Source organism: Eleginops maclovinus, chromosome 22, assembly GCF_036324505.1.
Source record: "Eleginops maclovinus isolate JMC-PN-2008 ecotype Puerto Natales chromosome 22, JC_Emac_rtc_rv5, whole genome shotgun sequence".
NCBI lineage: Eukaryota > Metazoa > Chordata > Actinopteri > Perciformes > Eleginopidae > Eleginops > Eleginops maclovinus.
The window spans coordinates 7,239,128-7,259,011 of NC_086370.1; the positions used below are offsets into that span (position 1 = coordinate 7,239,128).

The 19,884-nt window shown below is 39.5% G+C and overlaps 1 protein-coding gene across 1 annotated transcript; it reads left to right on the top strand.

Moving 5' to 3' along the window:
- Window positions 1-1,037: 1,037 nt before the first annotated feature.
- Window positions 1,038-17,773, top strand: LOC134858864 (poly(A) polymerase gamma-like). The gene is given in 25 exon segments (XM_063875035.1): window positions 1,038-1,384; window positions 2,539-2,697; window positions 3,052-3,118; window positions 3,288-3,369; window positions 4,444-4,553; window positions 5,116-5,169; window positions 5,652-5,763; window positions 5,953-6,042; window positions 6,162-6,300; window positions 6,398-6,470; window positions 7,830-7,950; window positions 8,125-8,209; window positions 10,039-10,092; window positions 10,187-10,306; window positions 11,820-11,929; window positions 12,065-12,186; window positions 12,280-12,437; window positions 12,595-12,794; window positions 13,181-13,209; window positions 13,211-13,393; window positions 13,486-13,566; window positions 13,650-13,709; window positions 13,851-13,954; window positions 14,047-14,147; window positions 15,599-17,773. Coding segments are annotated over 25 exon segments (2,607 nt in total). The 5' UTR covers window positions 1,038-1,367; the 3' UTR covers window positions 15,775-17,773.
- Window positions 17,774-19,884: the final 2,111 nt, after the last annotated feature.

A 19,884-nucleotide genomic window follows, 5' to 3' on the forward strand; every position in this document is an offset into this window, starting at 1 on the left:
GAAAAACTCAAGTAAAGTATGCCTCAAAATTGTAGACACACTCTTGTGAAGAACAGTGAAAGTGCTTAGTTAGTGTAAGAAATAATCAATATATTGAAACGGAACATTAAAAGATAATTCACTGTAGCCTACATTAGGAAATTGTCCCAAAAAAAGTTGCCAGGAAATCCTTAATACTAGTCAAGTTTTATAATATGCTGTTTAGTTGTAGCATTTCACTACAACACATGATAACTGTCAAATTGCGTAAATAGCTAAAAAGTTGCATATACTCACATACAAATCAACAGAAAATGAATAACATAAACAACAGTGCAACTGTTCAATGCGTGACACTCTGCAGTAGCTTTCAATAGTGTAGTTCTACTGAATTGATCATTTGAGACTTTTAAACAATAGCATTTGAAGTATTTTACTGAGATATTGAGATTTGGTACAATAATTTGTTTTCAATTTGAATATAAGTATTGTTACAACAAATACATTAATATTGTTGTTGAATTGTTTTTTTGCGCCTTTATCTTAAATTTCCTTCCACTGTGTCTCAAAACTTCTTGTGCCACCTTGTTAAATCTTTACTGATCAACATTGCTGATAGTGTAGATGGCAGTCAGACATTTTAGATCAAACCCACATATTCTCACGAAAAATATGTACGCTACAGGTATCAGGGAACGCATTCAAAGATAATTGAAATATATATATCTTAATTTGAACGAAGGGATGACTTGGACAGTTCCAATGTATAAAATACACTTCATATATTTGAGTTGTCACAAGCTAACAGACAGCCATTCTCATTATATTGCTACATTTGGAAACGTATCCTCTCAGCTAAGCATTAAATGTAAGCCTTTATGTTACGTTATTTATTACAAATGTTCCGAGATATCTTGTATTTCACTTCTTCAAACCCCGCGTGTTAACAGGTGTGTAACACGGTGCAGTGCGTGTGTGCAGCTAGCTTGTGAAGGGCTTTTGCTGAGGCCCCGGTGGTCACGTGATAGGAGGTGCCTGCCTTCTGACGGTGGTGGCTCAGCGTGCTGCACGAACACAAATGCCGTTACATTTGTAGTTTTGAGCAAAAGAAAAAAGTCTAAGAGAGCTATTAACCGCGTGTCAGATGCTACCTTCCAAAAAACAATGTGCGTTTTGTTAACGAATTACATATGAATATCCCCGCAGGATTCCGTGCTGCTCATACGTTATCTTATAAGAAGTGATTCCGGTTCAGTGGGAAGGTTTGAACTGCTCCAAAGTGACCATTGTTGTAATCAGGTCGAGGCTGTTATCATTTCCACTTGCTGGCTTTCTTAGTTTTTTTACGGGTTTACAGCAGAAAAACAGTGCAAGCTTTTTAGAGTGTCATGAAAGAAATGTCAAGGTAAGTCATGCATTCGGTACATTTTCCTTTCATGGACTTCTTTGTTCGCATTTAAGAGAGTCCTAAAGAATAGGCTAAAAGCTAACGTTAGCCAACTGTCACAACAACCAAACAAGGCCTGCAGCCACCATTTGTTGGCTAGCGCGCTTGTTTGTGGGTTTTTTAAACTATGGTGGAACTATGGCTATCAAAATTAACAGATTGCACGTGTTTTTGTTTGAGAAAATGTCGGTCCTTAATTAGGATTAACATAGCGAGTCGTTAGTTAGACAAATTCTTCCGTAGCAGCCAGCTAACGTTTGCTAACTTGCTAAATTAGCTAATTTGTTAGCAATTGCAAGCTGTTTGTAGCCTCCCGGCTAACGCTCGCCGCCAGTCTGAATACCAACATTAACGTACATCAGTTCAAACTCAGTCCTGTATTTTTGGTTAATTCACTTTTCAAACTCGGAATTGCTCACTACTATGTTATCATTAATACGCGTGGTGCTAAAGTTATGTTATTGAGGTGGGAAATCCGGGGTGGATAATTCACTTAAATCTGACGTTTAGTAGTGTTGGACTTTGGACTCTTTTAGTAAACACTAACATGCTAAACTCGTTAAGTTAATATACGTTTGGGGTGGTCCTGACTTTTATTGAATAAATACAAAACACCATATCCTAGGATTTAATCCAATGCCCGAACAAGACTAGGGTCGAATGATGAAAAATGGATATATAGAGGACAGGTTATTAAAATGCACTCAACTGTTATTATTGCGTGAAGTTTAAATTCTCATTCAATATTGTGAATATAGAACTGTTTTCTAAATCCACCAAGTTTTGTTCTGTAGACTTATTCCAAGTCTTTAAGATAACATAGGTCTGTTTTCCTCGTGCCCCCTTTTGTCCTTTTTAAAGTTAAGCACATGCTGCTCTAAGTTTACACTGGTTCGCCGTAAAAATAGAAAGCAGGGGAACAGAAACTAGTAAAGCATTGCACTCTACAAGATGTGGATGATGCATTCCTTCGCTTTATCTGGGAAACCTTGTTATATACTTAAGATGGAGGTTTAGAAACAATGACATGAAAAAACTAACATGGACAGTGTTGTGTATTGGCTATCATTAACTGTTTTGACTGTTGTTCTCTTGTTGTGTCCCCTTTGCAGCACCATGCCTGGAGGGCAGCAGCCTCAGAAACATTATGGCATCACCTCTGCCATTAGCCTTGCACCCCCACGAGAAATAGACCATCAATACACCAAGAAGCTCTGTGATGCTATGAAACCTTTTGGGGTGTTTGAAGATGAAGAAGAATTGAACCATAGGTAAAAAAAAAAAAAGAAAGTATGATTTTAGCCATAGCAAAACCACTAGTCATCTTGATCTCATACATTTCATTGCAGAAATAACATTTACCCTTACAAGGGGTGCGCATCAAGACATGAGCACATGTAATATAAAGCCAAAAATTAAAACTTCCATGTTTTCCAAAGTAGCATTTAATGTAATGCTGCTGTTCTTTTGCAATGCATTAATGTAAATGACTGTACTATGTTTGAATCTACATATTTACGCCAACTGAATTTGCCAGAAGTGGTGTATTTATATAGTTCTCATTCTCACTGTATGATCAGCGAAAGAGCTTGTTGGTGAATAAAGCACCCACTTTTCTTTTTTAGACTTGCAGTTCTTGGGAAGTTGAATAACTTTGTTAAAGAATGGATATCAGAGATCAGCGAACTAAAGGTGGGTTCTGTTGAATGCCTTCCACGTAAAAGCTGTTATTTATGATGTATTATGGAGTGTTTTAGATTAATGGTGACTATTATTTCAAAGGCACCAAAACTATCCATAGTTTTGCCTTAAAGATCAACCAACATCATACTGATTTCACTGTTTATCCTTCTCTCCACAGAACCTCCCACCGTCAGCTATAAGCTGTGTTGGAGGCAAGATATTTACATTTGGTTCATACAGACTTGGAGTGCACACAAAAGGTATGTCTTGTCATTGCAGTAACATCATCCATCAACTTTAATGACAACATCTGTACTGTGCTTGGCTAGATTGCTATGCAAAAGGAGCAAAGAGAGATTGAGTTATCAGAACATAACTGCGACACAGCACTCGACCCCGTCTAAGCAGGCGTATCTGGTTGTTTTTGAAAAGCTCAGTTCACCCTGACCACACTAAAGCACGAGGCTGGCATTGTCATTCCTCTGCTTTTGAATGATTTTGAAAAGGCTTGTTATGGGGTCCAAAAGTAACATTGGCTTGCTATGCACATAATGCATTAGTGTGGGTACCTCCTTGCTTTAAAAAAAAAAGAACGAAAATAAAAACAAACAATTAATGAAAACATTTATACACAACAGAAAGATACTTTGCTGTGTTTTTTCAACTATTGTTTGTGCATCCAAATTATTGTAAACCTAATTTATTAAAACATGTTGTTCATCAAACAATGCAGTGTTTTTTCATTAATCTGAATAAGGAAAATGTGTCAAGCTAAAATTGATAATGCTGGTTATTCATTTGATTTTCATCTTCTTTTTTTTTCTAGCAACCTGTTGCTTTTCTGAATGAATCAAATTGGAGAACTTCCACATTCTGTTATATAAAGTCAATTATATCTCTCAATATAGACACAACGAGCGTAGACCAGCATAGTGAGTTGAGCCATATTGGGTTAAAACAGAAGTTAGTCAGAATTCTGAAGTCTTACAATCATCTTAAACACGTTTTGTATTTTTCATATTTACCTTTTTACAGTGTTTACTTTAGGAAATCATTGTTTAGGAATAAATATCTGCCTTTTTTTGTATTATTTCAAATCGGATCCCTTGAAACGTTATCAGTTTTGACTAACAAAGCAAGGCCAGGAACAATACTAAATTCTGAAGTTGTTGCAATTCACTTTAGCCACTCTTCATGGTGTTTTATCACACACTCTCTAACCTTGACTACAGACAATTTAATCAGTTTATTCATCAGATTGTTATGGAATTCAAAACCCCTTTGACCTACTGGACAGTGTCGAATATACTTCTAAAGGTCACTGTTTCTTCCAGGAGCCGATATTGATGCCTTATGTGTGGCTCCACGCCATGTAGAAAGAAGTGACTTTTTCTCATCTTTCTTTGAGAAATTCAAACAGCACGAAGAGATCAAAGACCTGAGGGTAAGTTTCTGTCACATGTTTGGCCATTTCCTGGTGGGGGAAGCCCATTATTAATTCCTGAGTTTGAAAAATCCATTGCTTTCCATTGTAAATAGTGCAAAAGCAACCAGCCAATTACATCACTGCTCCAGAATGAGAACTGAGGAATTGAGAATGCAAACCAAAACATGAGATTGCAAAATATTCCTCGGCTGTATGTTGAAAGCTGAGACATAGTTTATTTTTGCTGAATACATCGAAGCATTATAATGCATGCACCCTCAGCAGAGCGCAATACCCGGGAGCATTTGCCTTGTTGTTGTAAGGTCTGCTCCTAATTTCCCAAGGTGTTTGTCTTCATTAGCATCAATATAAATGATAAAACGATGTGTACACCCCTTTTCAGTTTGTATTTATGACACCTAATCATTTTTTTAATGGAACAACCAAATTAGATACTATATTTAAATGTTTACATAAAAATAATTCTTATTGGCTGTTCCTATCCCAAAATACAAACTGTTAGACTATTCATTGTTTCTGATGTGTTGTTAATATTGTTTTTTTTTGTTGCTTTCTCAAGGCTGTCGAGGATGCCTTTGTACCCGTGATAAAATTCAAATTTGACGGAATAGAGGTGAGTCACTTTGGGATGCAACTGTTGACTTCATACAGCTCATGGATTCTCTGTTATTCTTGAATCTGCCAATTGTACGTTTATTACCCCTTTCTTCATAATGAAAACAACATTTAATCATTTAAAAGCTTATCCTGAGGCCCCGGCCGTAGCGCAACTCGCTGGGGCACCTGCACCGTACGCCGGTGACCCGGGTTCGATTCCCGACCCGAGGTCCTTTCCGGATCCCACCCCGACTCTCTCTCCCACTTTCCTATCACTCTCCACTGTCCTATCCGATTAAAGGCAAAAAGCCCCGATAAAATATAAAAAAGCTTATCCTGAGCCACATCTTTAAACTATCCCTCCTTTCCCCCAAGAAAGAAAGTTTGACCTTGTATTTTACTTCGCTGTTACACATTTCTACTACCCGGTGTGTTCGATATGAGTTGGGCCATTTAAACTCATTAATACTGTACTTTCATACTTTCCTCTCTGTGCAGATTGATCTGCTTTTTGCCAGACTGGCCTTACAGTCCATTCCAGACAACCTGGACCTGAGGGGGGACTCCATCCTGAGAAACTTGGATATTCGGTGTATACGCAGCCTTAACGGTACGCAACATGCCCTTTTAATGGCTTGCATGCATTCAAAAGAGAGGAGATGATGATGAATTGAGGACTGATGCTGTAGATTAAGATTATAGTGCATCACACTTGCAGTGGCTGGTTTGGACCCTTTCACACTTTTCATACTTGGATGCTTCTCTCAGCGTTTTAAGTTTATGATGTTTTGTTTTGCAGGCTGTCGTGTGACCGATGAAATTCTGTACCTGGTGCCAAACAAAGAAAACTTCAGACTGACACTGAGAGCCATTAAACTCTGGGCCAAGCGTGAGTGCATTCAAAAGTTCTGGTTCCTTTTTTCGTTTATAATTGACTAACAGAAACTCATTTTTGGGGGTAACACCACTATTAATAGAATGGCTTATTGTGGTTCTCTCTGTCTACAGGTCGCGGGATCTACTCCAACATGCTGGGGTTTCTGGGTGGTGTGTCGTGGGCCATGCTGGTGGCCAGGACCTGCCAGCTCTACCCCAACGCTGTGGCTGCCACGCTGGTCCACAAGTTCTTCTTGGTGTTTTCCAAGTGGTGAGTGTGTAGCTTTCCACTTGATGGCAGTGTTTCATAGCTTTCAAGTTTGTTTTGAATATTTACACACTTTACTATTTTCATTTGCATCCTACAGGGAGTGGCCAAATCCTGTGCTTTTGAAACAGCCTGAAGACAGTAACCTGAATTTACCTGTGTGGGATCCTAGAGTGAGTATGACACCAGTGTATTATTTCTATCTATTGATGATGTTAGGCCTTTTTGTATGTTTACTGCTATGTAGACACAGGAAATGCAACCTGGATTTATTCTGCTAAATTGTGAGATTTTCAGTGTAGTATAGCTACATTTATTTTCCTATTTCATGTATCCTCTGTCCTCATGGTAATGTTTCCTCTACCATGAGTCCCAATGTTGTCCTCGGAGGAGGCTTCCAAGAGCAGCTTGGAGCAAGGAAGATTTCCTACAGGGACGTCTTTTATCAGACACACTTCATCATAAATGCATTAGTAATTGAGAAGCAAAATAGATCTGAAAATTGTGTTCAAATCCCGTGATAAACACTGCCGTCTGTAGCCTGTGTGCTCAGATGAATACACTTTCTTATTCAGGATGATCATTAAACATTTTTTTCCTCCGCTAGTGCATTGATACATTAGTTTTGCCATCAACAATATCATACATTTATCCTAAAGGAATTGGTCTATATCCTTCATTTAAAACATTTAAATGCTGTAAATGCTGTGTCACGTTTGTTGTGTCTCTTAAGCAATAAACACATTTGAATTATCTATTGTTGTTGTTTCCGTTCAGTCACAGTGCAGCCAACCATCACCATGCATTGGGCAGAAAGTAGTACAAGTTACCTTAATGTTTACGTTCCTATGTGTACTTCTTTAACTTTGAGGCATGCTCGATATTATCTTAAAGTGAGGAAGTAAATCATTGCATGGTAAAGGCTTAGCTGCTGGCAAAAATGATTTGAAATGCATGTGAAGTTGGTGTCAAACGGCCCTTCAGAATAAAGTCTGGTCAAAAGGCATTCTCATATTGTCCCCCTTCTTTTAAAACATAGCCTGGGTTTGTTTTTGTTAAATACAAATAAGTGGCCAGTACAGTTTAAAACAGGTTTGATGTTTTCACATGATATTAAGGCTCAATGTTTTGGTCCCATTGGATAACTTCAAAATAAACGTCTAAATTGAATAGTTAAAAAAAATAAATCACAAAATTAGTTAATTTGGCACATCTGTAAAAAAAAGTACTTCAAGGTAAGAGGCTAAAGCTACGTTACGACAGATCCAAAGTCCAATTTCACAGATCCTTTTACATAATGTTTTAAAGGGAAGCCCATCCGTTTCTCATTTGTTTGTTTGGAAAAATGCAAATGAGAGAAACATGCAGAGCGTAAAGGTGGATTGGGAGGTTCCCCGTGTGTGGGATGTGTGCCCTTATTGTTCTGATGCTTTACAGTGCGTTGGCGTCGAGTTTCCCTACACATTCAAAGTGGTGGGTGGTGTTGGTGAAGTCTCTCATGTCTGCAGCCAAATCAATCCCTGTGTTTTTAGGTGAACCCGTCTGACAGATACCACCTGATGCCCATCATCACCCCCGCCTACCCCCAGCAGAACTCCACCTACAACGTCTCCACGTCAACGCGCACCATCATGAACGAGGAGTTCAAATACGGTAACAGACAAAACATAACATATCAGTTCACCTACTCTACCAGTTCTGAATATCGTTTGTCTTGACCTATTTATTTATACAAGTTCATTCTGTTCAGCACAATTCTGTTCCTTTGAGTAATAATATCACTTTTTATGTCTGATGTATCTTTCTCCCCGTGTCTGACATTAACAGGCCTCAGTGTCACAGATGAGATTCTTCAGGGAAAAACAGAATGGTCCAAACTCTTTGAGCCTCCCAACTTCTTCCAAAAGTACAAGTAGGTGTTGATTTTGTCTCAAAGGATTTATTGATGGACTACAAAGGCAAGACAAGCTACATGTGTCTTATATGGCATAGGTCACAAGTCTTTAAGAAGTCTTGAACATTTGTTCACGTATTTAAAATTGTGGACATTATCCTTTGTGGGAGGCCATAGATTAAAGAAAGAAATACCAAAATACTATTATTTTGACTATCCTTGCAAATAATGAGGGGATTGATACTCCCCGAAACATAATTCTCCTCATCTTTAAAAATATATACACGATTGTGATTATGGTATGATTTTTAAAAGGATCCGTACCCAAAAATATGTTTTGATAAGTTTGTAAAACTATAGTATGGTATACCCTTGAAGCTCTACACAACTGTTTTCAAAATGGTATTTAACATATATTTAGCCTTCAACAATTATTGTGCTTACTTCAATTTGGACATTTCCTTTGATTGTATTGCCATTTCGATAACATTTCAATTAATTGCAGCACTCTACCATACTGTGCAGTTCAAACTCAAATCAGATGATGCAACTTTTAGTTTTTACTTTGGTGGTTTGGGCACATTTGACTCATCCGAGCTGTGGTCAGTGAAGTTTGTTTATGAGAGTTTCTTCCCACAATGCCACAACTGCCATGTTCTGTTGGTGCTGCTGCTTCACCATCGCAGCTTCACTACCTGAGTATATGGAGAATCATGATGAATTATGTAAGAATTGTTTTTTATTTAGTGAGGTTTTCATTTATTCTGTATTGTCTTGGAACAGTTTTGGAAAGCACCAAAGTACATTTACTCAAGGACCGTTGTACTTGAGTATTTTCATGGTATTCTACGTTATAATTTTACTCCACTGCATTAGCATAGGATCAGTGTTGTTCGTGAACGAGTTCAAAGAACGCGTTCATTGAACACGCTCATTTTTTCGTGAACGTTGAACTGAACGCAACACATTTTTCAATAAAGAACTTGAACGTGAATTAGTTCACATTATGTGTCATGAACGGCAGACATCACTGTAAATGAACGTTGGCATTTGTTTTCCATTGAAAACTGAGTGACATCTGTTTTCTCTTTTGAAACGCAACGAGAGAGAAAGTTCCTCCCTCCTGTAGGTGCCGCTTAAATCATGTATCAACGCAGAATAGTTTTGGCACTGTATGCGCAATGCATTGCGGGCAACGTAGTGTCCGGCTGAGAATAGTTGAGTTGAATAGTTGAACGTACTGGCTTCCGCACGACGTTACCATGATGAATTGCAGCAGAGCGGCTCAGGCATAGCAACGCCGAGAGCGCGGAGGGCTGGAGGCTCGAGAGAGAGAGAGAGAGAGATACAGAGACCAATGACGAGAGTGAGAGAAAGCGCTGCGATTTTTAAAAAAAACAAAAAAAACAAGATGGCTAGTGGAAGTGATGGCACGGAGACGGTCTATCTTGTCTGTATTGCTACAAGTTTCAGCACCTGTTAAGAAACCCACAATAGCAGTGTTATGCACAAATGTCTACAATGAACAGTTTCAAAGAACGTATAGTGATTTCTAGCTCGTAGTGTGAACAAAAGTATTTATTTGAATATCTCACGAAAAAAGTGAAATGAACTGAACTTTGAACTAGTTCAGAATTAAAATTGTGAACTTTGAACGTGAACTGTTCACTTTGAGCATGTATGAACTGAACTTGAACTAGTTCAGAAAAGCTGTGAACTGGCACAACACTGCATAGGATATAGCAAACATTCCCATAGCGCTGTTACTCCACATATAATAATTGTATGTACTTGAGGGTGTGTTCAGTTACTCAGCATATTGTCTGATTTTCTGTCACGTTCTGCAGACATTACATCGTTCTGACTGCCAGTGCCTCCACAGAAGAAAACCACTTAGAATGGTAAGTGTCAGAGTGAGACTGTACTGTGACACTGTAAGGATAACCTGTATCGTTATCGCTAACTCTGTGAATACATCCTGATGTTTCCCCTCAGGATCGGTCTGGTGGAGTCAAAGATCCGCGTTCTGGTGGGGAACCTGGAGAGGAACGAGTACATCACGCTGGCTCATGTCAACCCCCAGTCCTTCCCCGGGTCCAAGGAGAACCGCAACGAGTGAGTTCAGATTGATCCATACGTGCAAACTGTGAATATGAATGTACGAGTGAAGGCTAATCCTTCAGTCATGAATCAAATCAACGATCAATAGTGGTTGTTGTTGTTGTTGTTGTTGGTTGTTTGTAGCCGTTAAAGGTGCCATAGAATGGAAAACTGTATTTCCCTTGGCATAGTTGAATAAGGAGACTTCGGTACATTGAACTGACATACCGTGAACCTCAAACACCATTGTTTCCTCCTTCACATGCAAATCATGAATATGCATATCACAGCGGTAAAACAGGCGAATTACAACAATCCCTGTGTGTGACGTAGCACACGGTAGTCCAGCCCCAACATTTGCATACACCAGCTGCTGGAAACGCTAACACTGACCACTCCATAACGTTGCTCTCTAATCTCCGACTGGCTGTTCTTCAAATTCATTGGTTTCCTCCTCCGATAAAGGCTCAAACATGTAAGGTTGGATGCCAATAGCCTCCATGGTTCATCTCTCACAGTTTTGCAAATTTCACTTACTTCTGTGTGCTCTGAGGCAGCCATGGACTGCTCCTTGTAAACCAGCCAATCAGAGCAGAGCTCGTCATAATTATTTAAATGAGCCCCCAAATAAGGCCATTCAGCTTGTTCATTCTAAGACCAAATCATAGGGTTGTAAATAGGCCTGTAAAACCGCATCTGGACATTTTTTGGATCAACCAAAGTTATATACCTTCTTTGTAGACATCAGAGAACAATTTAAAATACCAGATAGATGCTTTTATGGCACCTTTAAGTAATCAGACCTTGTTGCCAGTTGTCAAATCAGAATCAGGAGTACTTTATTTATCCCAAACTGGGAAATGTTTGCGTTGCAGCAGCGAAATACAAAGAGAAGCAAAACAAATATTAGAACTAAAAAATAAAGTGAAAATGAATAAAAATGAAATATACAAATGTACAAAAAGGCAATAATAATAATATAGTGTACAATGTACAATGTTAAGTGTGAAGGAGTGCATGTTAAGTCCAGTTTACAGAGAGGCTATGGAGCAGTGAGTTGTCTCCCAGCCAGAGGGGTATTATTGTACAGAGTTATTGGACAGGAATGTTCCCCTGTAAGTGAGTAATGTGTCAATGATTCATGAATTTTATTGGCTAAGATGCATTTCCACCACATTAATTTGCTCTGAAATCTTTAGTAGTATAATCCAAAATCAGTTCAGAATGAAAATCACAGACTAACTTCTACTATAAATATTAAACAGCCAACACGAACAATCTCGTACGATTTGGCAACCTCTCGAAAGACACTTATTTTATATTATTTAGAAAAATGTTTCTCGGTTTGCTTATTTTTTTTACTATTCCAATCCTAAAATACTTTGTTTTGGATAAGCAGTTTTTAAATCTGTAGATACATGATACATCATTTTATAATACTTGTGTATACATGGAAGTGAGCATCGACACAACAAAATAGGTATGACAATCTGATTTTCATTTTGCCCCTTGTGTGTTTCGGGAACAGGAACGACTTTGTGTCCATGTGGTTCATCGGGATAATCTTCAAGAAAGTGGAGAATGCGGAGAGTGTGAACATTGACCTGACGTACGACATCCAGTCTTTCACAGACACCGGTAGGTCCTGTCATCACTTATGGTGAAGCTCGAAGAAATGGCCAGCTCTCGCTTAAATTAGAAATGAAAGTCAAACATATTTATAGATCCGTGCCAGTAAATGCTAACCCATAACACAACACGTTCTGTCTGCAGTGTACAGACAGGCCAACAACATCAACATGCTGAAGGATGGGATGAAGATTGAGGCGACACACGTGAAGAAGAAACAGCTCCATCAGTACCTTCCCCCTGAACTGGTGCAGAAGAAGAAGAGGGTGATTTAATCTTCCTGTGCATGATGAGACAAAGCCATAATCATTTTTGGATCTATCATGGTCATTGACTGTATTTATTTTTTCTCTCTGCAGAGCATAGCGGAGTTGAACCGCAGCTCTAACGGGGGGAGCTCGAAGCGCCTGTCTCTGGACAGCAGTCACCTGGACAGCTCCAGAGACACCGACTCGGGGACTCCCTTCACCTCCCCGAGCAGCAAGCCCGCCAAGCCTGCGTCTGACACGGATGACGGGTATGATGCGCAGTTTATTTTCATGTTTTAACTCGTGCCATTTAGTCTTTTCAATTGCAATCTAAATATTCTACTCATTGTGCTAGTATTGCTATTAACATGGATTTACGATAAAGATCCACAATAAGATGCTGATCAAATGTTTCTGATTCTGCAGCGTTAGCCCCCCAAAGCAGCTTTTCGTGGAGGGCTCTCCAGCTCCCAGCGCAGCAACCGCAGCAACCGCAGCGACGGCAACGACAGCATCACCAGCAACACCTGCAGCGCCAGTGGCAACAGCAGCAGCAGCAGCAGCAGCAGCGGCAACAGCATCTGTTGCTACAGACCAAGGGATGTCCATTCCTGTCATTGGCTCAAGTGAGTATTTTTTTTCCCTGTGACTATTGCACATATACTCACTATAATCAGGGCTGGGCTGTGCTGCTATGACAATGATGCCTCTATACTTTTCCAAATAGATGATATACTTCTTTTAAATCTTCTCTAAAATAATATAACTGTTTCTTTTAGTAATTTGTCACTCATAAAAAAAGTATGTTCTCTAAATGACTGGGCGGGTGGGCCTTTACAGTTTTTATTATCTTTGTAATATTTTTGAATACAATCATGCATACCAAATAAACTCTTTTCATTTAGTGAACATTCTCAAATAAGCTCAGGTATGTTGAGATGTTCAAAGCATCATAAATTGACGTGATAAACGTAGATAAATCATCCTGATCTAATTTCTTCTTATTCTTCAGAGCCTGCAGTTAAAGCAAAGCCTGCTTCTCCCCCAGCCGGCAGCCGGCAGCTCCGTCAGCGCGGCGCAGATCGAAGACGTGCTGCCCGACGCCGCCAGCAGCCCCCGAGAGGAGCCCAACAACGGCCTGGAGGATTCCACCAACGATGCCGCTGCCAAGAGACCACACTCACCAACACAAGAGGACCTGGCCAAGAGGCCCAAAGAAGCAGAGGTAAGGAGCTACAAAGTGGGTCGGTGTGTGGAATATTTGGGATTGGATTTAAACGTTTTGCCAGATTTCAATTGTGACACTTTTTTTTGCAGGTGGTGCCCAATGATGACTCTGCATTTAAAGAGCCATATCCACCGTCCTCCTCTGACTCACACGGAGAAGGAGCAAATGCTGTAGGTGTCATTTACTATGCCTGCTTCTATTGAATGTGTAAAGCCTAAGAAAATTAACAAACGTTGTCTCTGTTCACCTTTAGCAAACACTTTCTGGATCAAAGGCTAAGCCCATTCCAACCATCGATACCTCAAGAACACAGGTAGTGGCACTTTTAGAAACCATTTGCTTAACGTTGGATAAGTATTTGTCTAACTGGTAATGTGTTGTGTTAGAGCAGATATCAAATGCTTTGTAAATAAATGTATATTTTAAATTCCAATGACGTTATTTCCTCCCTCAGAGACTTCCCAGCATGGAGCTGCCAGACGCCTCGTCGCCTCTCCCAGCGAGCAACAGTTGTCGCGTCGTGAAAAATTCCATCAAACTGGCTCTCAACCGCCACAAGTGAGCCTTAACACATTTTTCTAACAGTCACAACAATCATAAGTCTATTTTGCTTTCTAAAGTTCTAACACTGTATTTTCATTGTATTGTAGCATCACACCTCCCAAGCCCCCAGTGTTTGAGGGCACCCTCACCACTGACACTCATCCTGCCGGCGAAGAGAAGGGCATGTCCATCCCTGTCATTGGCTCAAGTGAGTGTGAATTTGTTTTTGTTCAAGGGATGTTTGAATTATTCATGATCCATATAGCATGTGTTGTAATGTTAATGCCACTTTGAGTCAGATGATCTATGTGTTGATTGAATACACATTTTCAGAATTATAATTCTCCTTCACCCAGCAGTCTGTTCTTAGCTTGAACACATTTGAAATTCTGTTAATGATTTTTAGTCTAACAAGACTGTGCTGCCCCCCATCTCCCAACAGCTAACATTAGCTAGCATTTTTCACAATGGAGCATTGAAGTGTAGAAATTGGTCCTTGGGCTTTTGGGTTATTGGTTAGCTCTCTAAAGGATTAGCACAGAATCATGTTGATGAAGCCACGCTAGCATTATCAGAGAAAAATTAGGGGTCGTAACTAGGGATGCACCGATACATCGGTGAGTCATCGGCATCGGCCTATGTTAGTCCTATTTGCCACCATCGGTAAAATAAGGTGACATCACCAATGGCAGTTGCCGATGTTTATGTTATGCTACGTTACCCAGGAGAAGTCGTGTTAGCGTCGTTGTTTTTAGACCTGACGGACCAAATCTGAAGTCAGGGCATCATTTTGAAGGATTAGAACAGTGACTGTAGGTCGTAACTTTAGAGTCATTCGTTGTGCTGCGGGTGTCTGCAGGATCGGTCAATTAAATCCATTCTTCAGTCTTCTTGGGAGGCCGTCTTATATTTGTGACTTTGTTATACTTGCTGCTACTCCCGTTAACTTCCAGAAATTTACTATGGCTCGCTCAACCTCTCTCTTGCCCTTAAACATGCACACACGTATCCCCCACTCTCTCTCTTAAAGGGATAGGCTGCCTTATGTGCATTGTGCTACCATTGCAGTTTACGTAATAAAACATCGGCCATCGGTATCGGCAAAAAAAAAAGTTATTCGTAACATCGGCATCGGCCGACATTTTTGCAATCGGTGCATCCCTAGTCGTAAACCTTAAGCAGCGTGTGGAGGGGGTTTCATCATTGTGCATACAGAACTGTTGGAGATCATCTATAAGAGGACTCGATTATCAGAAAGGCATGCATCTCGAATGAATCACACAACTGACACTTAACATTATGCTTATTCATGCGCAAAGCCTTGTTAACATGTTGCTGTGACAAAACCATTTCAAAAAATTAGGACAGTTATTCAAATCTAACTAGGAAGGGGATTTTGATTCCCGTACAAATTCTTAATATGGATGCATAACGCTTAGATGGGGATCAAGGAGAACAAAACAATTTTTTCAAAATTCTGTCGCTATGAAAGCATTGGCTTGTCAAATAGTGGCCAGTGACACCCTAACCATAATTTCATTAATAAAGACTTGAACTCAGATACCTTGAGTTTACCATGGTAAACGTATAATACCCTTTGTCTGAAGATATTGAATGCACCAAACTTAACATTTTCTGTCCTTGTCTTTCTCTCTGTAGAACACGTGGCAGCCAAACAGGCAGCGCCCCCCGTCGGCAGCTCTATCCCCACATTAGTGAGCCGAGGGGCCGACCCCCTGAACGGAGCCTCCTCCAAGAGAGCCCACTCCCCCACGCTGGAGGAACAGGCCAAGAGGCTGAAAGAAACAGAAAAGGCCAGAATCCACATAGCTTGAACACAACAACTATAGACTGGATTTATATACATACATACAGAGTTGGGGCTTTAACGTTAAGTCAAAACAGCGAGAAGATGACTTCACACAGGGGGGCAGGGAGTGTGTTCAGGTCACATCTCATGTGTGAAGCAGCAGAACAGACAGCTCACCTCGACTCTTCAGAGGTTACAGATTTGCCAGGATAGGTGATTTTGGTCAAACCAGACGTTGTGAGTGCCCTCTATCACGCTCACAGCCGCAGGGCATTTAAACAACACTATCGAAGACCTTAAGCGACCGTTTTTTTTACTAGTCTTCTCCCCTCTGTGTTTAAAAAAGTACACAGAACAGATTAAATGAAGCTGTTCTTCTCTTCATTTTCTTTCTTTTGCGTTTTAAAACAGCCCAGAACCTTTATCGATTGCTTGCTACACACACTTCTAGTGTACGCAGATTTCTTTTCTTTTTCTTTTCTTTTCTCCTGAACAGAAAACTGTACAGTAAATGTTGATGTACATAACTTTTTTGTCTTAAAAAAAAGCAGAAGATCCCTGTTAAGTCTTTTGACCTTCTATTGTAGTTTTATCTAAAAATGTAAAAAAAAAAAAGTTCTAAAAAAAATTGTAATTTTTGTTTTGTTTTTCTCTATTGCTTGTCCAAAAAAAAGTCTCCATCCCCTGGATATTTTTTTGTAAACACTGTATAAGTTTGGATACAGTTGCGGGGGAGGCTTTATTGAGGGTATGCTTGGATACGACGGAAATCACAACTACAACTCTTTGGAACCACACAACCACCCAAAGAGGACTCCAGGTTGGTATTGGATTTGCAGTGTGTAGGTGATCGTAGACACCGAGTGCTTCTCAGGTGTCGGTGAAAAACCTCCCTTACAACAACAGGAACAATTTTCTTGAAGTGGTGAAATTGGTTCTGAAGCTTTTCGGTTATTGGTTAGCTCTCTAAAGGATTAGCACAGAACCATGTCGATGATGCCACTCTAATCCTTATTTTCAGTGTAGCTTAAGTGTCAAACGCCAACTGTATGTCTTGGATTAAAAGGTTGAAAAGTTTTCTGCCTACTTCTCCTGGTGTGTTCGAGCTCTTAGATGTCGGGATCAGCGAGGTTGACACAAACAAGCGAGTGCTGGACACTTTAGACGATCACAAGAAAGTGTTTGAATATAAATTTTACGTACGTACCTGTGATTGTCCCCCCCCCCCACACTCTTACCAGTTCACCGTGGTCTGCTAGTGAAGCGAAGTTCTGGTTGTTTTTGCGTCTATGAAAGAGTTTGTCGTGCTTTGTAAAAATAACTATGGTTTGAAGCTTTTTGACGATTTGAGCTGGTTGGCGCGTGTGTGCATGTGGTTGACAGTGTGTGAGCGTGCATGCATAGATGGTTGTGTTAATGTGTTGGAGAAAAGACAGAATTCCCTTCATTTTGGGTGTTAGCCCTCTGCGCCTCCTGTGGAGGTTCTTAAAAAGGCATCTCCTGAGGCCACGGGTGGGGGGTCAGGAGACAACTCTTTTCCTGCCTTAGGCCCGACCTTCCATCTTTGCGGTCTGAAACTCGGTGACTGTTTGATTTCAGAACAGAAGACATACTGTAACAAAGTTTAAAGCAATGCTGACGTGGCGCCCTCTCCTTCAGAGCAGGTAGACACACATGGACACAGGCTCTTTTTCCAGCATCAGTTTCCCCCTAAAAAATGTACAGAGAACAGTTTTTTCAAAAGGCATATTCTTCATTATTGAGGTTTTTTCTTATCACTTTATTTATATTTGCATATTTGTACCATGTGATCTTTTTTTTAATAGCATTCATAGCAGGTAGGTCTCTTTTTAATGAAATCTGCACCACTCTGTTTCAGACAACTCATGTTTTGCTGTTTGGAAACATTTAACAAAACAGGTCATTTAGATGTTTGTTTCTAAAATGTATTGAAAGGGTATTTTTGTATGTGTTTATCACTTCCTTTAAATGAGTCCGTACACCCATTAAACCCCTAAAAACTACGCTGGTGTCTGTGTTCTTTTTTACCTCCTGCCAAGGAGGGTGTTTATAGCTTGGTATATCTTTTTTTGTTTGTCAGCAGGTTCACAGAACTACACTACTCGCATGGGCCCTAAAAAGAACCTTTATATACACTAAAGAAGCTGAAACGTTGACTATAGTTAATTGTATTGTCAACACATTTCCCATAACTTTTAGGTTAGTTGAAAGCAATAAGTTGAACCAATATTTTTTTTTAATTTAAACCCAGTATTATTGATTTCAACTAACCTAATACAGTTATGTGAAATCTGTTGACAATACATTTTAATAAAGCCAACGTCTCAGCTGTTTCAGTGTATATAATCTATGGTAAGATACCATTGGAGCTGATCAGAATCACGGGGCTGACGCACTTTGTTTAATTCTCAAGATTGCGAGATAGGGCATCTGTGCTTTATTCATCTAGCAGTGGAAGATTTTAAAAATAAATGTATGATTGGTAAACTTTATAATTGAAAAAAAGTCCATGATATTTTTGGAGTGCAAGAGATTTAATTTATGAAACAAACAATCTACTAAACGTTCTGTGTTTAGATTGTTTTGTCAAAACAATTTAAGTACTGGGCTCATTCTAAGCAAAGGACGTTTGTCTGTCAAACAGATCTGCAGCTGAAACCAAAAAGACGTAGACTAGAATACAATTTAGAAAATCTAGAGTTCTTGTTAATTACCCATTTCTCAAAGTATTTTCGGCTGTGTGGATATGAATTCCATTGTCTTATATAAGAAAATCTTAAATGAACTTTTAAGAGAAATACAAAAAGTAGTATATATATATTGTTTGAGAAGTGCTTTCTCGCAGAGATATGAGATTGATACAGCTCTCAGCAGCATGGCTCCATCTGAAGGGTTTTGTTTCTTTAAATGTCGTCCAACACACTCAAAGGTGCCCTTCAACTGGAGAAAGCAAGATCAACTGCACATCCAGTGGAAAGTGTCCTCCAGGATGCCTTTCAGTGACACAAACATGATAAAGGCTCTTTAAGGTGCCCATCAAGTGGAGCAAATGTTATGCAGTGCACTACTGTCGTTTCCTTTATAATGGGAAAAATGTACGCTGAGTTGACACTGACTCAACAATATATTGACAACAAACCCTCTTGCACTATTCCTTTAAACAACTCAGGGTTTTCAAATGTCCTCTATATATGTTTCCATAACAACATGGACCCATATAAATGTAATGCTATATTAATCGAGTGTCTGCTACCATCAGGCATCCAGTCATGCATGATGCTGCACAGTGTGTATGGTGCTGTCTGATGCATGTGGTGACATGTCTGCAGGACTAACACTAGTATCTCATAGTGTATTATATTTTTTGTCTCCTCTTCACTTTCACAATATAAATTTCCCCTATGTGGGTCCTACAAGTATTCTGATACTCTTTTGTTTAATTGCTATATTTTGTTATTTGCTTTATTATTGTTCATGAATTCAGAGCCGCTGTTGTGCCTTTCCTCCATATTTTTCCCTACAGTCTCTTATCACTGAAACTCAGACGTGGGAAGTAACTAAGTACAAGTACTGTAATTAAGTACAATTTTGAGATCATTGTACTTTACTTGAGTATTTCCATTTTATAATATTTTGCACTTTTTACTTCTAAAAAAAAAAGTGAAATATAATCAACACTTCAAAAAAGACTTTAGTTCCAGCTGGAGTAAATTCACAATGTACCCTGCAGTATACAAAGTCATTCAAACTAGCTGCACCTTTACCAGCTTTGAGAACACTTTAATGCATCATAATTATAATCAAAACATCAATTATATGTAATTCTGCAATGGGTCAAAAAGTACTTTTACTTTTAGTACTTATATATATTATTATTTCGATGCTAATACTTTTTTACTTTTACTTGAGTAACGTTTTGATTGCAGGAGTTGTAACGGAGTATTCCTACACTCTGGTACTTCTACTTTTACTCAAGAACAACATCTGAGTTTTTCTCCCACCTCTTCTCAATCTCAGGTATATTCCGGAGGCTCAGACTCGCAGTGTGGAGAGGAGTGACCTCACTGCGCACAACATGCTCGCTGACTCACGCAGACTCACCCTCATTGGTCAG